The sequence below is a fragment of the Miniopterus natalensis genome, chromosome 9, assembly GCF_054644295.1.
Source record: "Miniopterus natalensis isolate mMinNat1 chromosome 9, mMinNat1.hap1, whole genome shotgun sequence".
NCBI classification, from domain to species: Eukaryota; Metazoa; Chordata; class Mammalia; order Chiroptera; family Miniopteridae; genus Miniopterus; species Miniopterus natalensis.
The window spans coordinates 8,740,617-8,754,917 of NC_142089.1; the positions used below are offsets into that span (position 1 = coordinate 8,740,617).

The following is a 14,301-nucleotide window of genomic DNA, read 5'->3' on the forward strand; positions in this document are numbered from 1 at the left end:
TATATCTTTATTGATTTCAGAGAGAGGGAAGGAGAGGGAAAGAGAGAGAGAAACATCAATGATGAGAGAGTCATTGATAGAGCCCACAACCCAGCATGTGCCCTGACCGGGAATCAAACCCCAATTGCCTGGATCCTAGGTCGACGCTCAACCGCTGAGCCCCACCCGGCCAGGCTCCATTCATTTCTTCATTGAACATTTGTTGAGAGCCTACCCAGTTCTCAGTCCCAGCTGGATATTATAATCCCCTGGGTTGCTTTTAGGTAGATTTTCAAAAATTGAGAAAAATTAGCCATTTAAACTGTTCTAAAGTGTACAGTTCAGTAGTCTTTTTCAGTGTTGTGCAGTCGTCACCATTGTCTAATTCCAGACCATTTCCACTGAAAACCTGTGTTCATTAGCAGTTACTCGCCATTCCCACTCCCTCAGCCCCTGGCAACTTTCCTTCCCTATGTCATATCAATGGAGTCCTGCAATAGGTGGCCTTATCCATCTGGCTTCTTTCAGTTAGTGTGATGTTTTCAAGGTTCTTCCATGGCATCTGGGTTGTTTTAAAAGCAATAAGAATAGGTATGGCAAACCCCAGGCAGCATTGTAAGCATTTCCCATAGATTGATTCGTATAATCCACATAAGGAAACAAAGGCAGGAAAAAAACAAAAAGAGAAAAAAGAACTTGGTAAACAGGGTTGTCAAATACTCACAGGATGCCGGTGCAATATGTGGGGCATACTTATACTAAAAACGTATTCATTGATGATCTTAAATGCATGTCTTATATTTATTTTTGCTAAATCTGGGACCTCCACTAGTGATGTCTGCCCCCACTCCACCCCCATCCCCAGAGACTTTGATTTAATGGTCTGAAGTGAAACTCTGGCATCCTTACTTTTTTAAGCACTCCAGGTGACTCCACTGGGTAGCCTGGGGATGTGTGACTCAGGGCTGGGGACTACAGAGATCTCTGCTGGGAGGATAGCTGCCATGAAGTACCGTACGCCTGTATGCCCGGCACTGGGCTAGGTGCTTAAATGCTTGCTCACATTCAGTCCTTTAAGACAGGTGCTGTTATTATGCCATTTGACAGATGGGGAAATGGAGGCTCAGGGAAACTAAGTCATTTGCCCCAGGTCACACAGCTAAGGGTATTGGAAGCAGAATTTGGACCTCAGAAAACAGTGTGATGTAAAAGCTGGAGTCCTTAACTCCTGCTGTCTTTTCTGCATTTCCATAGGGCCTTGCTAATATCCATTCATTCATTTACTCATTTGTTCATTCCACAAACATTTATTGCTACTCATGTGCCGGTCTCTGTGCTGGATGCTGTGGGTGCAAAAGCACATGAGCCAGTCCTGCCCTTTTGGAGTTTTCAGAAGTCAGGCATGAGAAGTAAATAAGGGCCATGAGTGCCCTGATAAAAGTGGGCACGGGGTGGCATAAAGGCAGGAGGGGTGAGTTCTGGAGGGGTCCGTTCTGTGTGGTAGGGATGGGGGTGATCTGTAAGCTGAGTCAGGAAGGATGAAGTGTTTACTAGGCAGAATGGGATAGGGCTCTCCAGGCAACAGGAGCAACATGAGCAAAGGTCTGGCAAACTGAGGAAATTGCAAAAAAACTGGACAGGCCTGGGGTTTAAGGCCTGGGGTTAGTGGTGGTTAGCAAGTCTAAGTGGGGGGCAGGGAGGGATTCATCCAGGCCTCCAAGGGGGCCCAGAGGATGGGAATGCATGAGACCCTGTGACAGTTTGTCTGGGAGGGCAGGCTAGGATCTCGCCAGGGTTGGGTGGAATTCAGGGCTTGGGGCCAGGCTGGGGTCGGACCAGAATCTTCGGCGGTCTGCCTGCAGAGTTCTTGCTCTCTTAGCTCATCTCTGCTGAGCAGTCTCCTGAGGAAAGTCCCAGCCAGGAAATTTGGGGTTTGCAGAGGCCTCAGCATATGGTGAGGGTGAGGCTCCCTTCCTGCAACCCCTCTTCCTCCCCGCGTCCCACCACCCTGCACTGGGCAGCTGGTGAGGCTGAGCTGGCAGGACTGGACAGGTTCCCGAGCTGGGGAGCAGTCTGTGGTAACCCCACCAAGGGGCACATGGCCAGTCACGGGCTCTAGCAGCAGGAAGGAAAACAGCGAGAGAATAATAATTATTTATTATTATGAAATAATAAATGTCAGGGCTGGCAGAAGCCTTTCACAGCACCGCCCCACCTCTTAGTTCCAGACAAGGAGCCAGGCAAGGGAGGGAAGGAGACTTCTCGAGGTCACACCAGAGGCTGGGGCTGGCCACTCGTCCTGGCTCCCAGGCCTTGAAATGTAGCAGGCAGGCAGGAGCACCACGTGGGTGATGCAAAGGGCAGCTGGAAAAGCCCTACTCTCCTCTGGCACCTCCTGACTTGCCCAACCTGGACTCTCAGGTGGGGGCCGGGGCTTATCCACCTGAAAATCATTTGGAGACTTGATCCTGCTGCTGGTGGCTGAGGGTGGAGCAGCCCTGTAGGTATGATTAACCTTGACTCTGAGTCCCAGAGCCTTGACCTTGAAGGGTATTTAGAGTTCATGTTCATCAGCTCTAAATTGTACAGGTGGAGAAACTGAGGCACAGGAGAAATGAACTTGCTCATAGGGGCTAATGGCAGAGGCAAGCCTAAAATTCAGCACCCCTCTTCTCTCACAGTGTTTTTCTGCATTGCCTCTCAAGATGCCAACATCCGCCATTAGACTAAATGTAACCTAATTTAATCTTCACAGCCACCTCACAGAGGTAACCCGGGCTCAGTGAGGTGGGATTGACCTCATGGTTTGCTCTAGCGTGACAGCGAGAGAGGGCTCTGGAGGCAGAGGGCTCTATACTTCCTAGAGCTATCTTCATGACCTTGAGCCAGTTGCCTAACCTGCCCCAGCCTCAGTTTCCTCCTCTGTAAAAGGGGGAGGATAGTAACTACCTCACAGGGCTCTTGGGAGGAACAAACAAGGTGCCTGCCCCAGAGCCAGCACACGGTAAGTGGGCGGAGGTTGGATTCCTGTTAGTAAGTGGACACCCTGAGAGCTTGGAATGGAGTCTTTCCTGTTGGGTGATGTGCTTTGGGCCGGGCTGGGCTGTGCTCCCCATCGCCCTGCCATGCCCGGGAGGTAAGGTGTACCCCCTTTCTCCCACTTGGCCAAGAGTCTGCAGCCGAGTCCCAGAGTTGAACTTCTTACCACGGGAATGGATCAAGTCACTGCTGTCTGTCGTCTAGAACCCTCCCAGAGCTCCCCATCACTTGTGGGGTAACTTAGAGGTTTTGGTAAACCATGTACTCTGGAGCCCGATGCCCTGGGTTTGAGTCTAGGTCTCACTACTTACTAGTTGTGTGAGCTTGGGCAAATGCCATAACTTCCCTGGGCCTCAGTTTCCTCATCTGTGAAGCCTCCTGGGGTTGTTGACAGGATTGCATGCAATACTATAAAGTATGTCATGTACTTAGAAAAAGCCTGGCACGTAGTAGTAATGAAATAGGAGCATCTGTGCAGCTCTCTTTGTGAGCATGGTCTCCCAGCGCGTCACTCGGGGCCCCCGTTTCCCCCCAGCCCTGGCTGTTCCAGAATGTGCTGAGTGCTCCTACCCAGGGACTTCACAGAGGTGCCTCTCCTCTCTTAGAGTCATCTTCCCCGCCCTACTTTGCCTCATCAGTGTCTCCTCATTTTTCAAGGCCCTGGTGGAACATCACTTCATCCCAGGTTAGGGTGGGTGCTCCTTGTCTGTGCCCCCCCACAGGTTTCTCTCCTGCTCCAGGCTCGCCAAGGCCTCCTCAGCCCTTAGCAAGCCTATCCTTGTCTCCTTGTGAGCACCTTCAGGGCAGTGCCCGAACCTCACATCCCTCTCCCCAGGACCTGCACAGGGCCTGGGCACAGCCAGGCACTCAGTATGTGTGAATGAGCTCCTACTGTGTGCCAGTCTCTGTTAGAGACTTTACCCCAGCCGCTCCCTCTGTGGCCCACTGGGCGGAGAGGGGCAGGTTTGCAAATTTGAGATTCTGGACACTATTAAGGGAGTGGAGCTGAGCTGGGATTGGCCGGAGGTGGGATGCTAGCAAATACTTCTCAGTCCCACCCTTTCCCCTCCTTGCTGGCCACCCAGGAAGGCCCTTTGGGGCTCCCTGCCTTTCTCTGGATCTGGTGATTGGGCCAGTGGGTGAGAAAAAGCAAACTTAGAGCATGACATGACTAGGACACCTGTTTGCATGGGCTACGAATATCCCCAGTCTTTATGTGATGTGATTCTCAGTGGGAGGGGGCTGGAGCAGCAGCGACTATCATTCCCATTTTGCAGGTGCAAATTCGCCTGGAGAGGCAGGGACTTGCTCAGCTCAGTGTCTCAGAGGTAGTAAGGAATTGGGGCTGGAATAGAACCCAGATCTATATCCTGTGTCCTGTGCTCTTTCTACTATGTGTCCTCTTTATATATTTACGCCATGGAGCTTGGCAGCCACCTTTAGCCAGCCGATCTGCCTTAACCCCTTCCTGCCTCCCCCTCAAGGACCCTCCACCTGTTCCTTGCCCTCCATTGGTCATGGGCCCCCAGCTCTCAGGCTGACTTCTCCAAATCCCACTCTCCCATCCCATCCCTCTGCGAGAAGCCAGGCCCAGACCGCTGTCCATTGAAAGGGGCCAGATAGTTTCAGGTAACTTAGTGCAGTGGTTCCCAACTTTTCTGAATATAAGAATCTCTTGTTTTCTTTATTAACTTAGTATTGTAAAAATTTTCAAACATCTACAAAAGTATACTCACCCAGTTTCAGCGATTAATATTTTGCCAGTCCTTTCCATCTAGCATCCCTAACTTTTTTTCTGGTAATGGAGAATATAGAATATTCATAACAGAATGAACAGAACAGAATGATGACCCCCCCATTTACCCGTAACCCTGTCCTGCCCTCTCCACATCCCCACCTGCTTCCCTGACTCTCATCTTATTTTCAAGCAAATTCCAAACATCATATAGCTTCATCCTTAAATATTTCACATGAATCTGTAAACAGTAGGACTTCTTTTTTTGTTTACATAACTATAATACCATTATTATTTTTTTTACTTTTTTTTTTTAATCTTCACCTGAGAATATTTTTCCCATTGCTTCTCAGAGAGAGTGGAAGGGAGAGAGAGAGAGAAAGAAACATGGATGTGAGAGACACATTGATTGGTTGCCTTCCACAGACGCCCTGATCTGGGCTGCAACCAAGGTATGTGCCCTTGGCCGGAATCAAACCCAGGACCCTTCAGTCCGTGGGCCAATGCTCTAACCACTGAGCCAAACTGGCTAGGGCAAGACTTATTTTATTGGTCATTAGTGTTCACTATAAGTGCAGCTTCTTAGGGCCCTGGTAGCAACTCCATGCATCTCCAGTGCCTAGGGCCCACAGACTGGAAGTGAACAAGGGAGTTACACTCTAACAGTTTAGGTCCTGGGTCCATCTCCGCTGCTTTCTGTCTGTGTGAGCTCAGGCAACTTTCTTTACCTCTCTGGGCCTCACTGATTCATCAGCCAGATAGGATCAAAAGCAATGACAGCCTCATTGGGATGCTGAGTCTTAAAGGGTGGGTGTCAGGCTGCTTTAGAAACTGTAAAGCCCTGTACAAGATTTGGTATGTATTCTTTTTTAGTTTGAGTTTCCAATGATACCTCATCTGAGACTTTGGTTTTCAGTCTGTAAAATGAAGAGGTAATGTTAGATTATCTCTAATGTTCTGTGACTTTGTTTTTAAAGGGACAACATCATGGTCCAAAGCAAAGATAAAGGTTTCATCTCCTGTGCCAATTTCAGTTTAACTGGTAGAACTGTCTTAGCAGAATGATGAACCAAACGCAGGGTCAGTGGAAAAAATACTGTGATTGATTCATGATGGCTGTAATGGGCATGGGATGCCACAAACATGGTGCCTATGTCTTATAATAGTCCAAAGGAGTGAATGTCTAATGGTGGAATTTAATCTGCAGCTCCCAAGGCTTTAGCTTTAGCAGCTCTGCCCCCTTGGCTGAGTCGCCATAGTAACCACAGCTGGCTCTGAGAGATCACAGGAATGAAGAATGGGCCCTATTGAGGAATCCTGACCCAGGAGGGGGCCATGAAGAAGGCCTTTCCAAGCAGGACAGCTGGGCATGGCCCTGGTGCTGCCATCTGTGGTCATCTGACTGCAGAGAAGACAAACCAGAGAGCCAGAGCACGGTGTGTGTGTGTGTGTGTGTGTGTGTGGTTCGGGTGGGGTGGGGCAGTGCCACCAGCTGGAATTCAGGCTTTGTCTAGGACCAGCCAGGCAAGGCTATCTGAAGGCCTCCAATTGGTTTTTCAAGTTCAGACATGTCCCTGATGTTCTGTTTTACCTGACTTTGTCCAGTGCCTGCCCAGGCTCTTGCATGGAGCCATTGACTCTTAGCTTTGAGAGAAATCTATGTGGTAATCAGTGCTAAGCCCAAACCCAGGGCCTGAATCACTGTCCAGCCCCTGAAATCCTTAGGCTCCTCAAGTGCTGGGAAGCCTGCTCATTCCCACGGCCCTTAATTTTTCCTTAGGGGCTCTTCCTCTGCTCGAGCTCAAATCCGTTTTAATCTCTGCCTCACAGTCCTGGGGACCCTCTCCAGGGTCCGCCTGAACTAACCTGTTTTCCCTTCGGTAGCACAGTCAGAGTATTTGTAGTTGGGGCCCCACCACTGTTGTTAACCTTGCTTTCTTTGGAGGGGTCTCCCTCTCTCTCTCTCTTTCCTCTCTCCTTGAAGTTTGAGAGGATGGTGAGAGGTTATGGTAGAGGTGTGGAGTTGGGGTTCAGGTTCAGAGGCAGATCTAGTCCCAGGATCAAAGAAGTCGTGTCCCCTAACCTTTGTGGGGCAGCTGGTTGAAATGGAAAGAACATTGGCCCTAAATTGGCCAGACCTCGGTTTAAATGGTCTCTGCCATTGTTCAGCATTCTGTGACCTGGAAATACCTGGACATGTTCCTTCCCCTGGCAGCTCCATCTCTAAAATGCGAATGGCAATGCCTACCTCAAAGGGTGGCTGGGAGAGTGACAAGTAACGTTCCTGGCACAGAGCCTGCACCCGCGACATGTAACATCTTGCACTCTGTGGCTGCCCAGTGGCAGAGGTTGCACGTGGCCCCTCTGCACCTGTGGTCCCACATCTTGCTGAGCAGGATCATTGGGATCATCTTTAATTAGCTCAGGGAAAGTTAAGAAATCCCTAAATGAAATTGAATTTTGAAATAGATTACAGTGTTAGCTATCACATTATAGTGTTATAAGCACTTTACCTATGTGAATTCATTTAACCTCCCCAACAACCCTATTAACCCTATTTTGTGAATGGGGAAGTTGAGACACAGAGAGGTCACAGAGCGAGTACCTAAGGAGCTAATATTCAAAACCAGGTAGTTTGGGGCCAGCTCCATACTTTTAACAATGATGATTTACTGCATCTCAGAAGGGTAGAATTAGACCAGTGATTCCCAAGCTTTAGTGTACATCGGAATCACCTGGAGGACTTGTTAAAACACAAATCCCTGGGCCCCACCCAGATTTTCTGATCCAGCCAGAGAATTTGCATTTCTAACATGTTCCCAGGTGATGCTGATGCTGCTGGTTCAGGGGCCCCACTCTGAGAATGACCGACTATTGGGGGTTAAATGGACCCACCTAAATCTAGACGTGAGTTTTTCCCCTAACCTATCCAGGCTCACACATGGGAAATAAGGGTTGGCCTCACACAGAGGCAGAAAACAAACCACAGTAAGAATCATGCTCATATTTTCCAAATGCCTCAAGCCTTGTTGGCAAGTGTCTGCGATCTCATGTAAGTCTCACAGTAACTCTGAGTTAAGTGGAAAATGGATTTCCCTCCATGTTATATTACTTTTCTCCCATTTTAAAGAAGACGCAGTTTGGAGAACTGGCTGGGCTAGTATCTCCCCGGGAGATCATTTTGGGGAGACTGGGGCCAGCATCTCGGCTTGTGACACATCACTGCAGGGTTCTGGACACCTCTGTGTTTTTCCCCAAATACCTTCCCATCCCCAGGCTATGATCAGAATTTCCTCCTTAAAATTATATTTCTTTAGCTTAAATCTTTGCCCATGTATCATAGAGGGTAGGTATTATCATTTACACCCCAGTGTGAATGATTTTCAGATATTTTCTTGAGAAGAGGGTGGTTAGAATTCTCCCCTCTTGTGCCCCCTTCAGGCACTTGTGTGTTTATGTCTGAGAGCCTCCTGAAGAAAGGGCCATCCCGGCTGAAGAGGCACCAATAGATGCTTGTTGGGATGAATGAATGAGCGAGTGAGCAACTATGTTAATCTCCTTGCCCTTTCTTCTCAGAGCAAGCCTCCCTCTAGCAGTCCTGCCTTATACTCAGTGTTCCCCACGCTGCCTCACAGCAGTCTCCTAGTTTCTTTTCTTCCTGTTCAGCCCTAGAGTCAAGCATCATAGCTTATGGAAGCTTCCCTGTTCTTCCTAAGCAGACAGGGCTCTGCTTCCCCTGGGCGCCCAGGTACCTTATCCATCTAACATGGTGGCCCTAATAACATTGCTTTACAAGTATCTATTTACTTGGCTCTTTCTCCCCTTAGATGGTGATGTCCTGAGAGCTGAGATTGTGTCTTTTAAACAGGGTATGAATGCATAGCAGGCACTCAGTAACTAGTTGAATGAATGAATGAATGAAGAATGAATGAATGAATGAATAGCTGTGTGAACCTTGGTTGTTAAGAGCAGTAGGGACAGGAATAGTATATTTCTGGGAAGCCATGTCCTGCTATGCGTCTGGCAAAGCTATCAAGGGACAGTTTGTGGGCGATTAGGGTGACTTACCTGCCTGTGCAGGGACAGAATATCCAACATAACAGGAGCTGGAAGTTATCAGAAACCAGGGCAGCTCATTCCTTCGGCCTTTCTGTGGCAGCCTGGGTCTCATGTTTCTTTCTACATGTCTGCTTTGTTCTTTGTTCATTGCACGTGGTGGGCAAGATGTCCCAGCTTAGGCACTTCCAATCAGTTAGCTAGCTTCCCAGAGCCCAGTTCCAAATTCCTTGGGGAGAGAATCTGATTGGCCTCCCTTGGGTCAAGTCAACTGTGGCTGGAACAAACAAGGCAGCAAGGGTTCACTTCTAGAGGGGAGGAAGGCAGTTTTCAGAGAATGGGTATCATGGGGTGGGAAGACTCCCCAGAAGGCATCTAGAGCATGGACATAGTAGACCTCTCAGGTCCGTGTCCAGGACTTTGCAAACTGTCATTCATTTAGGTAGACAATTTTGAGCACCTTCTGTATGCTATGCACACAGATCTACCTTCTAGGGAGTTTTCGAAATCTCTTTGGAATTTGTTCATATCTTTACCTTGTACTGAATTTTAGGGTGAAGTCATAGCTCCTTAAGTTGATCACCTCTTAGCTTTCCCTTTTCAGGTCTCAAGGTGGGGATCAAGGGCTTTGGTGGACATGTGTCTCCCCATCCTGGTCTTTAGGAACTATAGTGATGTCTGTGTTCTCTCCTCTTGTCTTTGTCTCTCTAGTAAGAAGTGTCTTAGTTCTTTAGCTGATTCCATTATGACCCCCTCTCCCCAGTCTCTCTTAAGTTCTTGACTTTCGTTCTTTCTTCAGCCCTGTGATGGGCCTCCACTGGTCCCGAATGAAAGTATCTCAAGTTCATACCCAGGGAGGAGAATATTAGGTTTCTAATCTATATAGGAAAAGTATACAGAATGTAATTGGCCTTTTTATCACTATCAGCAGCTGCTGCTAATGATCATAGGTACTATTCATCGAGGACACACTCTGCTTGGCACCATGCAAACCTTTTATGTGCATCACCTCCTCCAAAATCATCCTCATAATGCCTTGGGGAGAGAATCTGATTGGTCTACCTTGGGTCAAGTGTCCACCCTGGTCCAGTTAACTCTGGATAGAACAAACAAGGCAGCTGAGAGGTAGGCATTCTTTCCCCTTTTACAGATAGCTGATCAGGGAGCTCAGAGAGGATAGGTAACTTCCCCAAGGTCACACAGCATCTGGGCAGTGGAGCTGGGCTTCAAAACCAGACACTCTCCTTCCAGAGGCTTCCCACATGCCAGAAGCTTCCAAGAATACCCCACATGGCCTCTAAGCTCTGCCCTGTGTATGTCCTTCTGTGAGCATTGTTTAGACTCTTTGGAGATACCATTCCAGTGTGTTTGCTAACTCTTGTCACATTGCAGTAACTCTTTGGAGATGAAACTCAGATCCCATTTTAGTCACTGGACAAAACAGGTGGGGCTGGGGTCAGGGAGGGGCCGTGGTTAGAGCACTGTCCTGGGGCACCCCTGGACAGCTCTGCTGCCTGCCCACTGTTTGACCCTGGGCATGCCCCCCCCCCCCGGCCTCAGATTCCTCATGTGTGGCTCTGTGGGCCCTTTGCAGCCCTAACATTCCAACTTAACTAAGTATTTCATAAGGGTTTCATGAGGTTGGCAGCTTCCACACCCCACTGAAAGGGGTGGTTTCCACATGGCATGAACCCACCTGGGGCATGTGAGGCCTGCTTCTCGCCACCATACCTCCTGGCATTCCCCTGTTTGCTGTTTGTTCTGCAATGCCTTGACTTTGAGGTTGCCTGGTGTCGTCCCACCAGTTCTCTCCAGGGGCATGTTGAATGTGTCCCCTCTGCCCTCTCTGATCTCACTGCCCACCCACGGTATCCCAGCTCTGCCTCCTCGCCCTCACATGGCAGCTTATTGAGCCTGGGATTTGGGGAACAAGCATTCCCCCATCCATGTCTTTTGAGAATGTAGAGATGTCCATGTTCTCTCCTGGTCCTTGGCTAAGCATTTTGTACATATTCGCAGAATCATTAATTCCCTCAGCAATTCCTGGAGTCTACAGTATCAAGCCTATTTTGCAGACAAGTTCAGAGAAGTTATCAGGTTTGTCTAGGTGACACACTAGTTAGTGCCAGAGCTGAGATTCAAGCCAGGCCTGGCACATCCCTCTACACCACACGCCTCGGAATCGCTACATTCGCTCAGCCTGCACTGGAATCAGGCAGGAGTCTGTGTTGCGACTGGCCTGTGGTTTCCTGTGTGGCCTGGGTAGAAGAGGGTGGTCTGTTTATGTTTGGTGGGGGGTGCAGGGGGTCACTATGGAGGAAACTCTATTTGTGTGTTTGGAGGGTGGGATCGTGGAGTCAGGCACCCGTCCCAGCTGGGCATCCCTGAACCTCTGTCCACTCTTGCTTCCAGATGCTGGAAGGAGACCAGGCCATCCTGCAGAGAATAAAGAAGGCTGTGCGGGCAATCCACAGCTCTGGCCTTGGTGAGTGAGCCCGCTCGATGCCCAGCCTGGCCAGGCAGCCCCTTCCCCAGCCCCAGCCTGGAGCTACCTCTGAGCACCTTCCCTATCTCCGCAGGCCACGTGGAGAATGAAGAGCAGTACCGAGAGGCCGTGGAGTCCTTAGGCAATAGCCACCTGTCCCAGAACAGTCACGAGCTGTCCACTGGCTTCCTGAACTTGGCCGTGTTCACCCGCGAGGTGGCCGCACTCTTCAAGAACCTGGTGAGGCCCTTGATCCTTTCTCAGCCAGCCCCCCCGCCCAGGCTCAAGGTAGCTCTAGTGGGCTTAGGCACCTGGCCGGAAAGGGTTGGGTTCCACCCTTCTTCCAGGTTGTCATTGATCTCTAGTCTCCCTTGACCTCTGACCCATGACCTGAGGTCCCTTTCTAGTTCTGACTGCCTTTGCCTTCTTCCTCCCTTCATCCTCAAAGCCTAGAACCTGCCTTGTCTCAATAAGCCTCTTAGCCCTGCATGCGTCCCAGTGGCCTCAGGTTCCTTTCTGAGACTGCCTCCTCCCCTGTCCTTGGGTCCCTGCCTTGAGGCCACCTGAGATAGAATCTCTTCCCTGTGCAGGCCTGGTTCTCAGTACCTTACGTGTTAACTCATTAATCCAGGAGCACAGCTCGGTGGCGTTGGTTTTACTGCTTTCCCCACTTCACAGGCTAGGAAACTAGGACACAAGGTTAAGCAATTTCCTAAGGTCAGATAGCTGGATTGAACCCAGGATGTCTGGCTCGAGTGTCTGAACACAAGACTGGCCATATCCCTTCCCAGGAAAGCCCCTCTCCTTCCAGGCTTCCTTAGGCTGGCTCTTGGACCTCGTGGCTCGTCCCAATAGTGCACTCCAGGGCTGGCAGGGCCGCATCTCTGAGGAGCAGTTTGCTCAGTGATTCAGTACCCGGACCTCAGGCTTAGACTGGGGTCTCAGATGCCTGCTTTGCTGCTCACTAGGTGTGTGACCCTAGGTGAGTCACTCAATGTGCCTGAGCCCCAGGTCTCTCATCTGTAAAACTGGGGTAGCAGTGGTACCCGCCTCACAGTTGTAATGAGGATCACACAAGTTGAGTGCCTACTCCAGAGTAAGCGCTGAGTGTTAGCTAATATTGCCATCTGTCATTATAGCTCTTTGTGTAGTGTTGCCTCTCACCCTGGCCTACACAGAGGCCTTTCACAGTGTTTGAGATGAGCTGCATAGTGATCTCCTTTGTCTCTACCTCTCTTTCCCTTGTGTCACTCAAGCCGGTGTTTGCTGAGGGTCTAGTCTATCATAGGCATTGTACCAGGGGCTGGTGACACAGGAGTCAGGCTCTGCCTCAGAGAGCCACAGTCTAGTGGGAGAGACAGGAGCTGAGATGTAGGGTGATACCAAGCAATACCAGCAGTGTGGCACAAACTCAAGGACTTAGCAGGTTGGGTCAGAGTAGTGCTGCCATGGTTCAGAAAAGGGGAAGTCAGCATAGGTCACGGGCAGAAGTGGTCAGGAAGGCTCCCTGGAGAACGAGAGGCGTGGGCTATATCTTGAAAGGTGGACTGAAATATTATACAGGCCATTTGAGGTTGCCAAATGACAGAAATTCAACCCAAACTAGGTTAATTTTTAAAGGGGGAATTCATTAGCCCCTGTAATGGAAAGTCTAGGAGTGTAACTGGGTTTAGGCTCCTTCTTTCTCTTAGATAGTTTCTTTTTGTCTCTGCTCAGTGGGCAAGATGGCCCAGCAGGCCCAGGTTCATATCTTGCCTGAAGAAAGATACAGTATTTCTCCCGTGACTGTGGCAGTAAAGTCCCAGAAAGGATCTGATTGGCTGGCTTGGGCCACATGCCTGTTCCTGATCCAACCCCTATGGCCTAAAAATGGTCAGCTCTGGTCAGCTCTGGTCAGCTCTGACTGCTGTGTTCTCCCCTGGTGACCACAGGGAAGGGGTTCCCCACATTAAAGGGGAGACAAGGAACTAGTGAGAACAAAAACAACAGATGGGCACGATACGGGGACAGAGAGGGGAGGGGAGGTGCTCCTGGCAAAAGAACAGAGATGGGATGGATCATGGACATGCCTGGGACAGTGAGGTGCTGAGGACGGTTAGTCAGGGGAAGTGGAACAGCTTTTATGGGAGGCCGACTGTGCCACCCCTTCTACCCTCCCCCCTTCCCATCTTTCTCTCCCCTGCTTTCCTTGCCCCCCAGTGATAGCCTTTGCCTCTCTATACTTGAGCCCCTTGGGGCTGGACAGATGATCACCCAAGGTGGGTATGGGGGTCTCTGCTTTTCCAGGTTCAGAACCTGAACAACATTGTCTCTTTCCCACTGGACAGTCTGTTGAAGGGGCAACTAAGGGACGGGCGACAGGTGAGTTTCCAGGTGGGGAGAGGTGGTGGGATGGAGCAAGTCAGGGGTGGGCAGGAGACCATAGCGGAGGCCAAGTGAGGCTGTCACAGTGGAAGTACTGGCCCCATATTACTGACTCTCGGAAGGACAGGAGGACCTGGCTCCAGGGTCAGCCTAGGATGGCTGGCCTGCTGTCTGCCAAAGCCCTATGTGAAATAGCTCACGGAATTCTTATAACCCTATGAGGTGGGTTCTGTAGGTACTGTCATCCCCACTTTGCAGTTGAGGAAATCGAGGCCCAGGGAGTTTGGCAATCTGCTTACAGTTTACACAGCTAGTCAGTGGAGGAGCCAGTGTGGGATCAGGACTCTGTGCTTGGCTGCTCTCTCTGTACCTGGCAGCTCCTGGCTTGAGGCAGAGTGGAGCTCAAAGAAGGTGACAATAATCTCCCTGGAAAGGCTGCCCCAGAAGGTCCTGGGCAGGAGCTGTCCTCCCCCTAGAGGCTTCCCTCCTCGCCCCAGGCTAGACACCAGATTGGGAACCACCCAAACCAGACAGGCAGCTTTTCACCTGGCCGACTGGGGCATCCGGAAGTCAGGGCTGTTCTGAGGGTGTGAACAGCTGGGCCCGGGCAAACTAGGGCAGGGATGAGCCAGGTCTCACTAGC

General features: G+C 50.2%; 1 protein-coding gene across 1 annotated transcript in view; it reads left to right on the forward strand.

The window, feature by feature from the left end:
* Positions 1–14,301, forward strand: part of ASAP3 (ArfGAP with SH3 domain, ankyrin repeat and PH domain 3) — a 40,172-nt gene that overhangs the window by 9,954 nt on the left and 15,917 nt on the right. The window contains 3 exon segments of the mRNA XM_087820162.1: positions 11,222–11,294; positions 11,389–11,534; positions 13,581–13,655. Coding sequence (XP_087676288.1) covers positions 11,222–11,294; positions 11,389–11,534; positions 13,581–13,655 — 294 coding nt within the window.